At 40.6% G+C, this 19,462-nt stretch overlaps 1 protein-coding gene and 1 pseudogene across 1 annotated transcript; one reads left to right on the forward strand and one right to left on the reverse strand.

Annotated features, from left to right (window-relative positions):
* The first annotated feature begins 8,335 nt into the window (after positions 1-8,335).
* LOC114531259 lies at positions 8,336-13,526 on the forward strand (annotated as a pseudogene).
* Positions 13,527-13,617: 91 nt separating this feature from the next.
* Positions 13,618-15,523, reverse strand: LOC114531260 (transient receptor potential cation channel subfamily M member 6-like). Its single transcript, XM_028552900.1, has 3 exons — positions 14,884-15,523; positions 14,127-14,762; positions 13,618-13,916 (listed from the first exon to the last, which is right to left on the reverse strand). The coding sequence occupies exons 1-3, from the start codon at positions 15,220-15,222 to the stop codon at positions 13,638-13,640; spliced, it is 1,254 nt and encodes a 417-aa protein (XP_028408701.1). The 5' UTR covers positions 15,223-15,523; the 3' UTR covers positions 13,618-13,637.
* Between the last annotated feature and the right edge of the window lie 3,939 nt (positions 15,524-19,462).

Raw genomic sequence — 19,462 nt, forward strand, 5'->3', positions numbered from 1 at the left:
GCGCCAATTATTTTATAAAGGCACCAACGACAGTTGCTTACTCACAAGCAGGTCCACGTTAAACACTGACTGAAGTTTGCTTGAGTCTCTTATATTTATGCAGAGCGATACCGGAACGTGCAATGGATCTGGAAATGTTGTTTTGCGCAACGGACATTGCTAGGTTAGGCTGGGAAACCGCATTGCGCATTTGCTGACTAAACTTACGCATTTTGGTTTAGCGGTTGTGGCTGCGGAAAATAACAAGGTTGTTTTTGCCAATACAATATTATAGAAAACATCCGTTGGTTAGTCTCTTCCGTTTCGAAACCAACATTCCGGCCCCTTAAAGGCGTTAAATTAGCCTTTACAAACACGTACATGGGTTCGAAACAATTGATAATAATCATTAACTATATAGAAGCATCACCGTCCGTGTGATCTACGTTAAACTTAATTGACGCATGCGCTAGGTATTTTAAGGTTTACTTATCGTTCACTGTATCTGCCTCGGATTCCAGGAATATGATCTTGTCCACGGGTCGCACAAACACAGATGTGCTGGTCTTTACCTTCACCGAACGTACCAGTCCGTCTTTCCGATTTTTGTAAACCTCTAGTATACGTCCAAGAGGCCATGAGCATCGCGGCGTCTTTTCGTCCATGATCAAAACGACATCGTCAACGGCCAGATTTCGTCTCTGTTTGTTCCATTTCTGTCGCTCTTGTAGTGAGGGTAGATATTCCCGTATCCATCGCCTCCAGAAAACATTTGCGAGATGTTGCACTTGTCGCCAACGTCTTCTATCATAGCTATCATCCTTGGAGAAAACGCCTGGTGGAACCTTCGTACCACTTCGCAAAAGTAACAGGTGGTTAGGGGTTAAGGGTTCTAGGTCACGTGGATCGTCTGATAATTTAGTCAGGGGTCGTCCGTTCACGATCGATTCAACCTCGCACATCAGCGTGTTGAGGCCTTCTTCATCTAACGTTTGTTCTCTTGTGATTGATCTCATAACCTTTCGAACGGTGCGAATACATCTTTCCCACACTCCGCCATGATGTGAGCCCGCAGGTGGGTTAAACGTCCACTTGATACTTCTTTGGACAAGAAAATCATGAATCTGAGACTGGTTCCACTTTTCAACTTCCTCGCGAAGTTCTCTTTCTCCCTTAACGAAATTCCCCCCATTATCTGAACGAATTTCCTCTGGCTGGCCTCGCCTCGCAATAAACCGTCTCAACGCGTTGATGAATGATTCTGTATCCAGCGAACTTGCTACTTCAATGTGAATGGCTCGAAGTGTCAGGCACGTAAATAAGATGCCATAACGTTTCGCTGTCCCTCTACCACGACGAATCTGGAATGGCCCAAAGCAATCGACACCAGTAAATGAAAAGGGCGGCTTTGCCGGCGTAACGCGGTCCTTCGGTAGACTTGCCATTTTCTGTTCTACGGCCGATGCTTGTCTTTTCTTGCAGCTAACGCATTCGTTCAATATTTTCTTTATGGTTGATCTTGCCTTTATGATCCAAAACCTTTGACGGATTAAGGATAGGGTGTATTCCAAGCCTGAATGCCCGGACATGTAGTGATAGAATCTGATCAGCAGATAGACTATATGATGTTTCTTGGGTAGTATAATTTGGTGTTGTGCGTCGCATACGATCGGTGCTTGTTGGAGACGACCTCCAACACGGATTAGACCCTCTTCCATGATTGGGTCTAGTTTGACTAAAGTACTGGACTTGTTAGATGTGCTTGGATGACTTGTTTTACTTGACGCGGAGGGCCTTTGAAGACGACGGATGTCGTCTGCAAAACAACTTGCTTGTACACTCTTCAAGATCCAATTTTCTGCTTTTGCCAATTCTCTCAAGGAAAGTGGAGATGTTCGAATATCTGTGGCTCGATTCGGCTGTTGGCGACGTATGTTTGTGATGAAGCGGAGCATCCATGCGATCACTCTTTTTAATCTTGTCCAGGATGAAAACCTTTGGAATATTTCCGCAAACGGTTCTTGCGCTGGCTTCGGTGAATTGCTTGCACATACAACCGAGCTCTTCTTTATCTCGAGATCGTCGTCAGGTACGTTTGAACTTAGTTCAGCTGGTCTTTGTGGCCAGGATTCGGTAGATTTGCGCAAAAAATCCGGACCTTCAATCCAACGTTGTAGAGAATTGGCTGAAACTCCCCTCGACGCGTCATCGGCAGGATTCGACTCAGTGTCAACGTAGTTCCACTGATTGGGTGTAGAAGCATCGTGTATCGAAGCTATTCGATTAGCAACGAAAGTTTGAAAACGTTTCTCTGTATTTTCTATATAACGTAAAACGCATGTACTGTCTGTCCAGAAATACGATTGATCGATAGGTAGAGTAAGTTCATTCTTTACCATTCTTTCTAATTTCGTTGAAACAACGGCAGCTGACAGTTCCATTCGTGGAATCGTTACAGGTTTAATGGGTAGCCTTGATTTTCCCATGACGAATGAACACGTCACTTCACCCGAGCTGTTTTCTGTCCTGAGATACGTCACTGCCCCGTATCCATTCTGAAGCATCAGAGAAATGGTGAAGTTGAATGGAGTTGATTCCTGGCTGATTCGCAGTTTTTGGTTTAAAACAACGATTAATGGCTAACTTTTCCAAGTTAGGAAGATCAATCAGCCACGCTTGCCAACGGTTTAGATGTTCTTCAGGGATCTGGTCATCCCAATCGAGCTTCGAGCGACAAAGATCTTGCAGAATCAGTTTTGCAATTAGTATGAAAGGAGCAGCAAAACCCAAAGGGTCGTAGACAGAACTAACGACCGAAAGTATACCTCTCCTAGTCGAGGGTCGATCCTTGATAACGACTGAGAAGCCAAATGTGTCGGATGACACTTCCACCCGACACCAAGAGCTCTTTCGATGGAGGTTTGATCGAAATCTAGGTTCTTTACTTTTGCCGCTCTTTCAGATTCTGGTACCGATTCTAGAACTTTCTTTGAGTTGGAAACCCACTTCGTGAGTTTGAAGCCACCCCGCGCGAGCATATCTCGTAAATCCTTTGCGAGTTTGACGGCTTCGTTTTCGTCAGCGACTGATTTTAGACAATCATCTACGTAGAAATTGCGTCGAACGGTCTCAACAGTTTTCTCATCAAAATGTTCAACGTTATCTGTTGCCGTTTTCTTCAGCGCATAGTTAGCGCAACTTGGACTTGATGCGCCGCCGAATAGGTGCACATTCATTCGATATTCTTCAGGTGGTTTATCCAAGTCGCCGTTGGCCACCATAGAAAACGTAATGCATTGCGGTCGCTTGGTCTTACGCGTACTTGATAAAACATGGCTTCAATGTCGGATATGAATGCCACGGCTTCTTGCCGGAAACGAGTTAGTACGCCTATGAGTGAATTGGTAAGGTCCGGCCCCTGTAACAGCTGGTCATTCAAGGAAGTATCGTTATACTTTGCAGAGCAATCGAAGACCACTCGGACTTTATCAGGTTTTTGAGGATGGAATACCGGGTGATGAGGAAGGTACCAATCCATTCCTTTCGGACCACCATTATGATCAACAACCTTGCTTGCGTGATTGTTGGTTAAGAGATTAGACATGAATCCCTTATACTTGGTGTGCAGATCTGGATTTTTCCGCAATCGTTTCTTCAAGAGCTGAAGTCGACTTTCGGCTTGAACTCGGTTGTTTGGCAGATTTGGTGGATATGTTTTCCATGGCAGAGCCATCTCGTAGTGACCGTTCTCTAACTTCGCAGTTTCATCCATGATCTCAAGGGCTTTCAGATCATTTCGAGACATCGTTGGGTTTGGATCGTACTGGTTATCGTTAAACTCGAGGTTACAAAAACGTTCAAATTGTCGATCTAGTTTGCTGTCAGCTTGTATTGAATTCACAGTTGGAGTTTTTGTTGATTCTCTTCCCAATGGACCGTTCAATGTCCATCCGAGAGCTGTTCGAGTTGCAAATGGTCCTTCGCCGTTGCTTTCTCTTACTTCAATAGGCTGTAACGCTGAGGGAACGTCGCTTCCAATTAGCAGACCTACGTCCTGGGCGATCGTGGCAATTTTGACTCCGCTCAGGTGGGGCCACCTGTCGACGTCTTCTTGTTTACCAATCGCTTCAGATGGGATCGGTAAGCTGGGTCTCGAATACACCATGGGTAGCTTGATGTCGGCGTTTCCTTCCATATCGGAGACTTCCAAACTGACAAAGGAGCATTCGATTGGTTCATTTTCGCCTTTATTGTCGTGAGCGTTAATTTTGTCTTTTTCCCTTTCGCGCCGAGTCTCTTCAACAGGGTGTCTGTACAAAACGTGGTGTTGGATCCCGAATCTAGAAATGCATATGTTTCTACTGTCCTAGAACTCCCGGCTACTTTCACCTTGACTGGAACGACCGCGAGACCTGTCACAGAGTTGTATTTTGGGATCCGTGACTTTACGTAACCGTTGGTTGCTCCATCTGAGGCGTCTTTAATACCTTGATCTTCTGGAATCCTTTTATTCTCGTTTCTCTTCGAGTCTTCGCTTTCACGCTTGTCCTCAGCGAGTTTTGGGTGGAGGAATGTTGAATGGGTTCCGGTACAACCTTGCACCTTACAGAAGCTTTGTTTGGTGCAAGAACGGACGAAGTGACCAGTTGAGAGACAGTTGTTACAGAGCTTCTTTTCTTTCACGAATTTTTGTCGTTCCTCCAGCGATTGCTTTCGGAATTTGTCGCAGCGAGATAACCAATGGTTTGACCCACAAAGCGGACACTTCAGCGTTTGTTTGGTAGTCTGACTCGAAAACCCTGCGGCTCCTCCATTTCTTTTCATCTTCGGATTTTGGAACTTCGGTGCCTTCTCGGCGGTGGAAATCTTCCCGAAGATGGGATGGGTCGTAGCTCTTGCCTTTGCGGTGACAAAGTCATTTACGTCCCTAATGCTGACATCTCTGGCTTCTCTTTCGACGATCCGATCAACGTTGTCTCGCCATTTGATCCTCATTGGATAAGGCAATCGATCGATTAATTTCTTTAGATTATCGGAGTTGTTCAATCTGTCCAAGTATCCGATCTTTTCCAGAGTGTTTGTACAACTTGTCAATTGCACCGAAAACTGTTGTAGGGCGATCCCATCTTCGTTCTTAATTTGCGGCCCGTTTATAAGCCCCTGTACGTGTGCAGCAGCAACTCTATAGTCTTGTCCAAATCTTTCCTTTAGCAGCTTTCTCGCTTTTTTATAACCTTCATCTTCTCCCATTGTTAGGCAACTTTTCATTAGTTCTTGTGCAGCACCAGACGTGTGCTGGATCAGGTAATACAGTCGAGCACTTGAACTTGTAGTTTTAGCCTCGATAAGATGCTCGAAAGAACGGATAAAATCACAATAATCTATGGGGTTACCGCTGAATACTTGCATGCTTGGTTGAGGAAGGGTTAGGGCTTTAACTCCCTGCTGTTGCTGTTGTATAAGTAGTTGAAGGGCATGACTCTGTTGATCTTGCACTTCGACCAGTTTCTTAAAGGACTCTTCGTGGAAGTTATTCAAAGTACTGTTTGCCGAAACAGGTGTGGAGTTTGACATCGAGAGTTTAGGTGGAGCTGGGGTCGTATTAAGTTCATTGTGTTCAACTTTGGCTGTTGTTACTTCAGGTTCGAGTTTTCTCGCTTGTAAGTTTCTAACTTGAGAGGGTAAACTTCCACTTCGTGTTTCGGATTCGGCCTTCTCGTAGACTTCTCTTTCAGCCTCGGCTGCTGCAATCTCCCCACGTAACTGAAGCTGTTTCCTCCGTTGCTGAAGAGCAAGCTCTTCCATTTCGATTTGCTGCAAACGTTCGAGAAGTTCTACTTCGACTTGTAGGGCAGCCCTTTTAGCAGCAGCTCTTGCTCTCGCGCTGGTTACGCTTGTCTTCGACCCACAAGTTGAGCGCGTACGATACGAAGCACGGGATCCCACTTGACTTATCGAGTCTTCTGGTTGAATGTTCACAAGTTCAGAGTCGGATTGACGCTTGAAGGATTTTTCTATCTCTTGAGCTATTTCAGCAAGCCATATGCCTGTCTCGTGTTCGAAATCCCTCGCAATTCTTTCGACAGAACGACGGTAGTCATCTGATTCACGCAAGTCGACATCAGATTCTAACTGACTATGGTAGGCCTCGTGTACGCCTTTGAACGCTTTTAGTTCATCGTGCAGTTCTCCTAATTGATCCTTGACAACAGCTAAGTTATCTTGGTTTTGCATAAACCCTTTGATTGTGTTTATTTTTCTGGTGATTTTTGATTTTGCGGTACTTCGCGCTTTCTTAAATTGTTCTATTGAACGTGCCTTCTCAGCCATTTGTAGATTTTCTTTAAGCTTCGTGGATAAGAAGGTGGTAATTGATTTATGATTGCGGTAGCTAATCGGATCGGATCACAAGCTGTCAACACAGTCGTGACGCATTCAATTGACCAGTAACAAATTCGTCGAATTCCTTTTGACAGTGCATCAAATTCGAACTAAAATGTAGCTTTCGTCTGAACAGAATTTGAATAGCAACGATAATCCAAACGAAACTACTAACTAGACGGGTGCGTGGATAACAAAACGAACTCGACAGACGATTCTGATAACAATGTTCTGAGGATTTAATATAAATCAACGATACTACAGGTATAGACTGACAAACACGAACTCGTCGTTGGGATAACACAGTCGAGCTAGAAACGATTGTCCGTAGATAATACGACTGGAAACGGACTGTAGATCGATTGAGAATCGACTGGAAATCGATTGAGAATCGACTGGATATCGGTTCGAATTTGGTTTGCGCACGCACCAAACCTTTATAGAAAAATAGCGTAGAGTATGTAGATTTCTAGAGTACCAACGTGAATAGATATTGACGCGCCAATTATTTTATAAAGGCACCAACGACAGTTGCTTACTCACAAGCAGGTCCACGTTAAACACTGACTGAAGTTTGCTTGAGTCTCTTATATTTATGCAGAGCGATACCGGAACGTGCAATGGATCTGGAAATGTTGTTTTGCGCAACGGACATTGCTAGGTTAGGCTGGGAAACCGCATTGCGCATTTGCTGACTAAACTTACGCATTTTGGTTTAGCGGTTGTGGCTGCGGAAAATAACAAGGTTGTTTTTGCCAATACAATATTATAGAAAACATCCGTTGGTTAGTCTCTTCCGTTTCGAAACCAACATACGTAGGTTCAGAGCTGAAAAACGTTTGGTGTGGAGATGGCTGGATCCAAGGCTGAAATTAAGCATAGGCTATTTTGGCCAAGAAAATCAACAAACCATAAGATTATTAGCTTTGAAGTAGTTTGTAAAGATAATTAACGCAGTACACATGGATTTCTCCATTGATAGGTTTATATTCATTGACGTAGCTACACTGGATTGGCAGGTTTTGGTCTCCGGGCGGGGGACTTATTGTGATGACAGATACGTTATTGAGATCTCCTCGACTCTCCTGTTTGTACTTCGTGTCATCCTCGGCGCCTGACGGATTATCCACTCAACGATTGTCTCGTCATAAAATAGGAAATTAAATCCGGGCAAAAAACAGGGCACTTGTCAGTGTTTGTCGGCGAACGGAATTGCGTTGAGGAAAAGCGTAGATGAGCAAGTACCATTGTATGTAAAGATTTATTGTATAACAGCGTTTTTTAAACCTTGAGTTAGGCCGTTAAGATAGGAAGTAATTTGGTGTAATGGCACTGAGAATATGTTGTGTTTTGAGATTAATTGAAGGCCCACTTCAAGCATTCAACGGGATGAACTGCAGAAATACCCTGCACTACAGCACTTTATCACCAAGAAAACTCTTCGGGAAACAAAGGTTCTCAGTATTGAGATGGTTATATTGAGATCAGCATGCATGTCAAGTATCAGTATATGGGTAAATGCTCGAATGCTGCATTTAGCCCCAAAAGGGGAAATGTTTTTCGATTTCTGACAGATGCTCTTGAATAACCGATAAGATGCATTAAAGTTTAATTGAATATTCCGACATCACGTGAGAAGTCACATGCCTTGCGCAAAGATGGCCTGCACGCTATGCACCCGCCCGCCCGGGTAGAGCGGGAAGTTAGTCATAAATAGCGGAAACTTTAACCCAGCATGCGGGCGCTCATTTGCACACACTCGACTGTCTCGACGAATTTTACGCGCCGTTTATTTTCTTTCTTCTCTTCGCCCAGCGGGAATCTACGTGATCATAGAGTTATAGTTCTCTTTATTAGCACTGAAAAAGTGAAAAGATAACTTACTGAACTTGTTTGTCCAGTGTAGGTAGTATTCTACAATAAGCTGTCGTGGTTTGTGTCTGAACTACCTGAGAAAGACATCTCAAACGTGGTGGTCCAGTGTAGGTAGTATTCTACAATAAGGTGTTGTGGGACACAATTGTGTCTGAACTACCTGAAAAAGATATCTCAGTCAAAAGTGGTGGTCCAGTAAAGGTAGTATTCTACAATAAGTTGTCGAGGTTTGTGTATGAACTGCCTGAGAAAGATAATAACTAACCGGCACCAAGGACCAGTCACCAATTGCAGGCTACGATTGCTAGCGGGGCAAGTAAAGCAAGTAAAGCAAGTAAAGCACAGGACCATATACAGTTACAAAAATTTGCATTTAGAAAGAGATGAGGTTCGAAAATGTATATACTACATAGTCTACATTGCATATGTTAGCATGGCTTGATGATTCCTTGTTTCCTTTTTATCGATTATACTGGTCTCGCTCGCTGTGAAACGGCGGGAGGGCAGATGTGACGTCTCGTATACGAAGTGTATCAAATTAATATGTTAATATATGTACAATTTCCAATACTGATCACGTGCCCATTGAGGCAAGCACGAGGTGCACGTTCCAAACAGCATTTCTCGAGCAGCTGAAAGTACATTTATGATACGGAAGGCGAGAGATTGTGGTCGTAATAATAGGCTAAATAGAGAGCAATTTCGCAGATGAAAGGCATGGAGAACTCCGCAGTCGAAGTCGGTATTGATCGTATACAATCGACCTTTGCTGAGCGAGGTAAGCCATATACTCGGAGATACTGAAGAGTGAAGTCTGTGACACTTGTGTAAGTTGTGTTGCAATTTTAAATAATGTATCAAATGTATTTATACTTATATTCCAACTTATTAGAACCCGAAGGAATCCGAGATCGTGGCACATGCATTTCCACCTCTGAAGTCGGAATACAAGCAGACTTCTCCGAGGAAAGTGATTTGGAATGCTACTTGAGCGAGGGCGACCTTCTTACTACAGCCGAGGACAAAAAGAGGCTAAATGCAAGCTCTATTCCTGCCCATTCTCAGTCTGCCAATGGCCCATTGGCTGTGGGAACCAGGACGGCGAGAAAGGCAATTGAATTGAAGTATATTTATGGCGATGATCTCTCAAAGAATGACATTGAAAGACGTATGTGAAAATACGTGTCGTATGCAAAATGATTAGCTATATCTATGGGGGGTTAGAGATCAGTTCAGTCTCCATGAAATTTATGAATTGCCTAAATTTCCCACAAAACATATTTCTTCACTTTTAGTTGCCTAATTTCCGTAAAGTTTATTAAACAGACCACAAATATGAACGTGTTTGTAGCACTTGTTACCTTGCCAGAACCTGTCTACCAATCAGTACTAAGGTGCCCTTTGTACCTTTGTGCAGGCCAACCTACCCATTAAGGCAAAGGACAATGAATATCAAAATCCTAAAATTTTGTACTCTTTAGTTTTCTTTTTGTATGATGACATATTCCAACTCAGTGCAATCAGCTCATAAAACTGATAAAAGTGTGCATTTCATACAATGATCGAAACATTAAGCTGAAAGGTCTTGCTGCATAGTTTCTTAATGGGTTTCATTTTGAGGTATTAGTTAACCTACCTTCAATACCTCTGGGTTTTCCCCAATCATTTTGAGCAATTCACAGGGAGAATAGTGGAAATTAATGTGACTTAGGGTTTATCATTATAAAATGACACAAAATATGGCCACTGAACTATATTCATTACACCGTACTGTGCCAATTAATGAAGGGCTTGGCATTTAAGTGCCTGCAGAGGAGGCAACCACTGCCGTATTCATCATTCTAAATGTAAATATTTATTCTCAACTACATAATTTCAGTCAAAGATGAGGTATGTAGAAATTATATACAATGTATAGTAACCATGATTCCTGCATTTCTTTCACTAGTTAGCAAAGCTGATGTCCTTGTCCCACCAGGATTGCTCATTAAAAACTCCACTATACCTAATGCTGGTCATGGTGTGTTTGCTAATTGTGAAATACCAAAACATGAGTTCTTTGGTCCATATCTTGGCAAAATCATTGATGCGAAGGATGCAAAAAACTATAAACAGTCACATTACGTATGGGAGGTGAGCTTTAATTCTAAACAAGGCATATTAATAATGTACTTAGCTATGGTGGCCGGTCGTTCTCATAGTAGAAATTATAATAACTTGGATATATTTAAAAAGAAATAAAAAATAAATTTCATTAAATATAAAAATAAATTGATAAACAATAAAAATAAAATAATAAACAATGAAAAATATTTCGTTATAATTAAATTACAAATTTTATTTTGAAGGTAAAATAAAAAATAGATTTAAGTCTTTAGATCAAAGTACATTTTAAAAATATAGAGACGGAAAATTATTTGTATGGTGAACTTTGAAATTAATTTGCAATTTTACTATAAAAGCAATCCGTAATGCCCTGGCCGGTCGTTCTCATTTGAAAACATTTCGCAAAATGAAATGTTCCAAGCGGCCGGTTGTTCTCATAGCCCGCGATTATTGTGACCTGTGACAGAAGTAACCACTGACGTCACCTGTTATAGCTCAGTTATATAGCTCAGTGGAAGTAACTCAATAAAAAGTAAGATGGCGGAAGGAAATATACGAAATAACGATTGGGAAAATGACGACGATTTAAAGTCTTTTCTAGAGAAAAATGTTATGCAAAATCTATCACGTAGAGAGATTTTGGATTTGTCCGCCGAGATTTTCCGCAGTACGCGTGGAGCTTAGGAACATTAAGCAGACGTTTGAAGTTTTATGATATCAAGTACGTTCGGTATGATACACCACTCGAAGACGTGGAAAGGGCAGTGCGTCAAGAGATAGAGGGTCCAGGACAATTGTTGGGTTATCGGGCGATGCAGCGAAAAATAAGAGAGCACATAACTTAGCTGTACCCGAGACCTAGTACACGACATAATGGGTTATGTCGATCCAGAAGGGCTGGAACGCCGCGGGAACGTTGGGGAAAAAAAACGACGAAGAGGTGCCACCGTACTTTTACATCATTGGATACCATTGGTTAATTACTCATTTGCCAAGGTCCCCAAGTAGGCCAATAAGACAGTATACGCATATAATTCTTAAATGACATATTGTCCAACTATTTAGGGATCCAATCATACCCATTCAGCAGATGGGCATGATAAGCTCATGGGCTTTATGAATGGCACCTTTCCTCTTGCCGTATATGGGCTACAAGACGTGTTTAGCAACTATATTATATTTGAAGCTTTGGACATCAAACTCAGACCCAAAACTGGTGGGACGATGGTACCTAGAACAATTATACAGATCAAGAGGTAGAGTAGAGTAAGGTATTTTTAGTTTATCATAAAACTCAAATTACCACCCTTATATTTTCATAAATTATCTGGTGAATAAAGCAATTTTTTTATATTCTTTATTTAACAGTAATAAGTAATCACTTGAGGCTTGACAAGGGAACTGAAACAGGTCATATGGCCACTATCCATGCATTTCTAAGGCAGCATCAAGATGAAGAATATAATGTAAATGGTGAGGACACTGTACATTATGGGCCATCAACCAACAACAAGGTAAGATATACAGGGTGTGTCAGAAAAAGGTAGACAATTTTGAAATAACAAGGTGAAATTTCTTTTCTTTTTTTTTTAGTGTTACATTGAGCCGACGATTCTAACATACCAATATTTGCACAATTCTATGCGATATATATATATATATATATATATATATATATATATATATATATATATATATATATATATATATATAGTTTTTAATTATAATATATATATATATATATATATATATATAGTTTTTTAACTATTCCAAAATTGTCTCCTTTTTTCTGATATACCCTGTATACATGAGATCACTTGGATATATAGCAAAACAGTCTAGTAATTAAATAAATACAGTATGTCATTTGAGTATGTTATTGCAGATTGAACGCTGGTGGCGCGAGTTGCACCATCGTCTCGAGAAGTATTTCAAGAGACAGTTACTAATGTTATTAGAACAAGGCCACTATGATCAGCACAATCAAACTGATAGGTAATGCTGCTTTTAATTATTCTATTCTGCTTACTGCTACCAGAGATTACCAGTAGGAGTAGTTATGTCATATATTCGTCTTATGCACGACTAATTACTTTTGTATGCTATTGTTCCTACAATATGTAAACATGAAATATATGAATATACACCGCCCAATTAAGCAGTCTAGCTACGGCCCTGGTGGTTATTACAAATAAAAAACCATTTTATTACAAACTTATGCAAGTCTATTTTCCCTAACAGAGATTTGTTGGCATTTGTTTATATACCAATAATTGGAAAAGAACTGGAGGTGTTCAGAGAAACTATATGGAATTCACATAGAGTAAGATGCCAAAAGGAAGCTCAGTTACCCAAGGGAATACCAAAACATTTATATGCATTTCCTGAGCAATATGAAGCCGAGCAATGTGGTATGTAATTGTATTAAATTTAGATAGTACGTGAACAAAGAGAAAGAGAATATAGTGTTCCTTGTTTGGTCTCAAATAATTGTATGTTTCTTTCACTTCATTCCCCTATCTACATAAACACAGTGAAAAGTGCAAAACCTGAAATATCCAATATGCAATTATATGCAATTGCTTTAATCAAAACTGTACAATTGCTTTAATCAAAACTGTACAATTGCTAGCCTGACATATTCATATACCATACTACATGAATTATATAAATTTAGTTTTTATGCCTGGTGTATCAGAAACTTTTTGTTACATATCTGATTAACAGGTTTCAGTGTAAGAAAAGAAATACTTGATGAGGCAGCCAATCTCTCTGAAGTCATGAGTGTTGGGGATGATTATTTAACTCATGCTGTACGAGAAGAATGTGAAAGAATTATACCTGCAATTGATGATGTAAAGCCAAATGATGCTGCAACAGCTTATTTATTTCTGAAGGCACATTACAATGTGCCATCAGCCAGTTTATCAGAAGTTAGTGAGAGCACCTGATATAGAGCCTGCATGCTGTCCATTCAAGTCTACAAAAATGCTACAAATGTACACAAATAGCAACTCTATAGTGATTTTTTTGAACAATAATAGTATATTTGTAAAAAGACAAGGAATGGGAAGACTTCCATCCTGAGCAACATAAGAAATATTACAGCTTGCAATCTATAAATATTAACCAAAATTTAAGTGTTTTACTGTCTTTACATGTATGGCAGTAGAACAGTGCTTTGTGTTTTAATAACGTGAAGTAACACCTGGATGGGGACAGGTTTTTTCAATGTAGGATTGCGAGTTAGACACTGCCAACTTTCAGAATAGTATCTGTCCAAACCTTTTTGCTCATCAGCTGCTGGTATTAAGTTCATTGATCATATTGCAAAACTTGTTGCAGATGTGTGCATCCAGAAATTCTTCAATACTTATAAAGGAAATATTGCCACAGCAAAAGTAAGCTTCACCACTCTCTGCACGTAATTCACTAGTGGCAATTTCTGGGTCATAAAGGTGGTAACCTGAACCCTGAAGATCAACAAGCATGAGTTTCTTGGAACTTTGAATGTGAGAATAATGCACTAGGCATTCAGCCTTGTCAATAATTGTCATCATGTCAGCATTGCAAACCTATTTACAAATATAGAAGCTATAGTCATATGTACTATATGTTGTATATTTTTAGACTTTTAGTATATAAAGAAATGTGTTTGAGTACTCTGTATTTTGCCATTGAACATCTACACATGTTAATCTCATAATATAACATAATATATATATGCATGTAACTACATCATGACAGTTGGCAAATTCACTAAAAAATAAAGTAATGTAACCAACCTCAGGTCTGCACACTTTTCCATTGTTGTTGACATATTTTCGGAATGTTCCTTCAACAAATTCTTCAACAGTTGCAGGTTGCCCTTGGTAAACTGTGTAGTAGGCTCGGTTAAAAGTGAAGCATTCGCCAAATTCTTGTGGGACTTTGTTGCTAAACACTTTAGTTAAATGCCTTGCAACCGAATGCATTTGTATTTGCTTTCGAGTATGGTCTTCAACAGTTGAATTGAGTGTACCTGTTATTACATTGACAGCCTTTTCATGGTATTTCTTGATTACCCATTTCTCTTTATCTTTTGTCACTCCAAGAAATGCATCCCTGAATCCACCAGAAGAAAATTTCTCTGAGTCCACCAATAAATCAAGAGAGTTTTCTAAAGACACCCATTCTTGCTCATCAAGATGGAACTTTTCTAACCTTAATGATACCTGATTCTTCATCTTAGGTTTTACAAGTTGTCCAGCTTTTAGCAACAAGTCTATTGAAACTGAATTTGGATAGTGGGTATCCTCAGTGTCTGGTGTCTTACTGACATTTATTGGCCCAAACACCATATCTTTAGGATCTGAAACCTCTGGGCTATCCGGATACCCATCACCTAATTGTTCTGTGACCATAAACCGCACAAGGTAAACCTGATAGAAGGAAAATGGTAATATTATATGTCATGAATATAATCACATAATTTAATGCACCACCCTTGGGGTATGGTGCAATGCCATGGTATCCATGGTATCCACATATAGCTTCCAGTACCTTGTCCTTCCTGTGAGGAATTTGGTTGATATTCGTACAAGACGGCCCCTTATTCGTTACCAGTACGTCGCACGAGCTCGCTGGCAGGTGGAAATGGGCTGCACAAGCTTTTTTAAGATTTGTTAGGCTCAAATCCTCATACTCGTAGGCCACAAACTCCCTTGGTTGGACTGCTTTGTATGTTTGCTTGTGATCTGGTTCGGCTGCTAGACGCTGCACGATTAGTTCATGCGGTGCGGAACCTGTCTTTTTTCCCCGTTGATCATTACTAGCCTTGCTTCGCTTGCTTTTCATTTTGTTGTGCAGTTCAGCCCATGCTTGATGTCTTTTGGGAGGCATATTACGATGTAAATAGGTGAAGCAAACCCGACTCTTCCTTGTAAAGTTTCTGTGAAATTTCTTTTATAAACGCGGATTGACAAAATATTAATGACGGAAAGTGGCGGGAATTATTGAAATTATCTGCTCCTGTTGCAAGTCGGTTAGCGGATAGCCCATGACAACAGAATATGAAGTACAACGTATTCATCGAGGAATATCGCGGGCTATGAGAACAACCGGCCGCTTGGAACATTTCATTTTGCGAAATGTTTTCAAATGAGAACGACCGGCCAGGGCATTACGGATTGCTTTTATAGTAAAATTGCAAATTAATTTCAAAGTTCACCATACAAATAATTTTCCGTCTCTATATTTTTAAAATGTACTTTGATCTAAAGACTTAAATCTATTTTTTATTTTACCTTCAAAATAAAATTTGTAATTTAATTATAACGAAATATTTTTCATTGTTTATTATTTTATTTTTATTGTTTATCAATTTATTTTTATATTTAATGAAATTTATTTTTTATTTCTTTTTAAATATATCCAAGTTATTATAATTTCTACTATGAGAACGACCGGCCACCATACTTAGCATTATATAATAACATTACATGGAAATAATTGCAAAATTAAATTTTATTATAGTGGCTGGTCTTTAATTCCTAAGGAAATTGATATAGTGTGGTGGGGGTATTTTTACCACCTTCAATACCATCCTATCTGACATCTTATGTCTGTTCAATAGGTAATCCAAAAACTCTGTATCTGGCATGTGAGCAACCTTAGTGGGTTTACACTCATTCCCTATCATGTATTTGTTTATAACTCCCCTGATTTTTAATTGTTAATTGTTACACATACCCCTCACCTCAGTCTCAATATTTAAGGAACCTCATAGGTTCTTTGTTTTGAGGAGGTTAAGAGGATGGAGCCTTAAGAGAGAGGGTGGATGAGACCGAAAGGAACATATTTTGCATTCTCAAATTTGTATAGCCCTAGGACTTCGCCTGTGCCTGGAAATATGATTTTATAACTTCATGTTTGAATTGCACAACGTTTTTTTAATTTTATGCCAGGGATATTTCTAAAGTGGTTTCTCTATGTAGAGCCATGTTCAAAGAGATTGCAGAAACCCTAGAATTGCATCCTCTTTCAGGTAAAGGATGACTTTGGCAAATTAGTCCATCTAGTTGATGGAAGTGATGCTTCTCAATCGAATTGGTTACGATTTGTAAATTTTGGGAGAAAAGTTAATGAACAAAACGTTCGACCGGTACAATATGAAAACAATATATACTACATGGTGACACGAGATATCTTTACCAATGAAGAGCTGCTTTTGCATCATTGGCAGAAACAAGCGAAGAACCAAGGAACGGGTATTCAGAAAAGAGATGCAGATAGTAAGTTCCATGGCATTAATGCATTGCAAGTTTCAAGAACGATAAATTCATAGGAAATATCTTTAAAAAAATGTTTGTAAACCTCATCATGCACACTCTTTCTCTTAACTTATTGCCGTATTTTTTTGGATAAATAGCTATCACCTAGAGTCAGTTGTTCAAGGTTAGCGCTAACCCTGGGTTTCCCTAGTTTCCGTGCATGTGCACCGCCGCTTGTGTTAAAACTTTACAAAATATGATTTCTATTGAACCAGAAAATACTGATGGAAAAAATATTCAACTTTTGTAAACAAGCGATGAAAAAAATTAATGAAAAATTTGCGTTAACCCTGGGTAAAGTTAACCGGCTTTTGAATAACCGACCCTGAAGTGAAGATGATTTAGCCTTTGCGTCAAAATTTAGAGAGAAAATATTTCTGCGGTGAATCGATATGGATCCGCTGGTTTGTGTTCTGCGCAATTGTCAGCTAACGGAAATATCTCATTTGTTCTCATCAATATAGAATCAGAAACATTCCAGTGTCGAAATTGCAACAAGACGTACTCTGAAGCATCGAGTCTGATCGGCCATTTGAAGTACAAATGCAACAACGGAAAGCAGCGAAGCATCTTCGTTCCACAGCCGACGGACCACGAGGACCCGTTCAAAGTCGACATCCCGGACGAGGTGGTGGTTCGCGAGAACGAGAAGATGAAGAAATTCCAGTGTTCAACGTGCGGCAAACGATTCATTCGTAACTACACTCTCCAGTGCCACATGTTGATACATACCGGAAAGAAAGATCACGTGTGCGAGACGTGCGGCAAGGCGTTCTCGCTGGCCAAGCACCTTCAGCGTCACAGCCTCGTCCACTCCGGCCTCAAGCCATACAAATGTCACCTGTGTGGAAAATCGTTTTCGCAGCAAGGCAGCCTGCAGGCGCACAGCCGTACGCACACGGGCATCAAGCCGTACAAGTGCGATGTATGCGGCCGAGCGTTTTCCCTGCAGTCTCCATTGCTGTCCCACTTGAAGACGCACAATGCTGAAAAGGCGTACAAATGTTCCACGTGTAACAAGGAATTCACGCATCGGAACACCCTTCTTCGCCACGAGCTCATTCATTCGGGGACCCGCCCTTACACCTGTACGGTGTGCGGCAAAGCCTTCACCCAAACCAACGACCTGAAGCGCCACAGCCGCATACACAGCGGTATACGACCGTATCAATGTCACATTTGCGGGAAAGCGTTCACCGTGGAGTTCACGTTGGTCTGTCACGTTAGAACTCACACCGGTGTCCGGCCGTACTCCTGTGATTATTGCAGTAAGACATTCACTCAGCCGGGCGCGAGATTGAAACATATAAGGAAGGCTCATCCCGATAAGCCGTTGCCACCATCAGCAAAAGGAAGAAAGATTCGCGGTAAAAGAGAAGACGCTGTAAACAAACAAGGAGATGTAAAAACGGGAGATGATTTTGTACGGTGATCGTGCGCACACTCTCACAGTTGAACCAGATCCAAGATTATGATTACGGACACCTCTGAATACAATTAATGATTAATTTAATAATGAAAAATAATTTTTTTTGCATTTATTTCAATTGTTTATCTCTAATATGTGATTTTACCTGCATTTCACATTGAAGGGTTGCTGTTACTTCCCATTTACCAAAACTGAGGGCTGTTGTCTTACTTAGATCTTAGATTGAAGCCTGGGTTAACGCGATACCGAATATTGCTGTCGGAACAGCCATAGAACAGCCAACAGCAACGGCGCATTTCCTGCTAACCGTTGCTTTAGCCTTAGATGTTGCGACGGCCAAATCTGGCACCTGGTAAACGAAGCCGTAACCTTCGGCTGGTTGTGGGGAGTCAGACCTTGTAAAATCCCAGACTGATTTTCCTTCAACGAAGGATCCAATACACTTCTCTTTACTAGGAACGGAACGGATTCGCCTAAGAAGTCTTCGAGGAGCGTGTTTTGAGGCAAAAATTTGCGAAGCCGTTGGGAGTTACAACGAACGCTACAGTACAGAACGGAAGTTACACTTAATTTAGTTCTTTTCCAACATTTAAATTTTTGAAGGTTGGTTTCTTTAAAAGTTGTTTCTCTTCGGGTGGTGGTAAATAAACGTCTATAGTTTATAGTGCGAATGACATGACGTATTGCGGTGTGTGCATGTGCAAGTGCATGTCTTGCCAACCTCGTACCCAGGGTCTTTACTCTACTCGTGGGGAGAAAAGACCCTGGTTGGGGCTGGTCACGTGAGCAATTAAAATTCTATCGCCAGAGGGGGTGTGGCCACTGAGCTATATAATAATTCCTGGAGGACCGGTTCTTGACCAGAAAGTGAAGCAAAAAACATGGCGGATTTCGGCGTTTGGTGACGCCACTTGGTTCCTTTTGCTCATGGTAGTTACCACTGACATACCGCGATACAAAGTGAGAAATTGAGTCCGTCTCCCTCCTGGATTTTATGAAAATATTTTCAGCTTTCCGTATGTATTTTTTGTTTTTCATATAAAATGGATAAAAGTATTTCTCTTTTTCCCTGTTCAACAAATGGAAAGGACACGTAGCTTCGTGCTCTGCGTCTGACGTTGTGAATGGCTTAATTCACTTATCGGTAGAGCGAATTTTCTCATTTTGCTCTTATTTTATAACATCCAGGTAAGCCGTTTTTCAACTTTTTTTACTATAAACAATTTCGTTTTTGGCCTTTCGAGTTGGACTATTAGTATAAACTGATTACCAAAGCCTCTGAGACAATAAATCCATCAAAACGTGTGGTACAAACAGTCAATGCAATGTTATATACCCAAATTTTATCATTTTTTCTTAACTTGTGTGGGAAAAAAATTAT

Source organism: Dendronephthya gigantea, unplaced genomic scaffold (genome assembly GCF_004324835.1).
Source record: "Dendronephthya gigantea isolate DGI-Jeju-01 unplaced genomic scaffold, DenGig_1.0 000070F, whole genome shotgun sequence".
Taxonomy (NCBI): Eukaryota; Metazoa; Cnidaria; class Anthozoa; order Malacalcyonacea; family Nephtheidae; genus Dendronephthya; species Dendronephthya gigantea.

Bases quoted from the DNA above. Each gene is read 5' to 3' on its own strand.
- LOC114531260 (XM_028552900.1), bottom strand. From the start codon at position 15,222: ATGCCTCCCAAAAGACATCAAGCATGGGCTGAACTGCACAACAAAATG. The intron at 14,763-14,883 runs GTACTGGAAGCT...TCCTTCTATCAG, and splicing joins TTCCTCACAGGAAGGACAAG to GTTTACCTTGTGCGGTTTAT. The intron at 13,917-14,126 runs GTTGGTTACATT...ATTTGTAAATAG, and splicing joins GAAAAGTGTGCAGACCTGAG to GTTTGCAATGCTGACATGAT.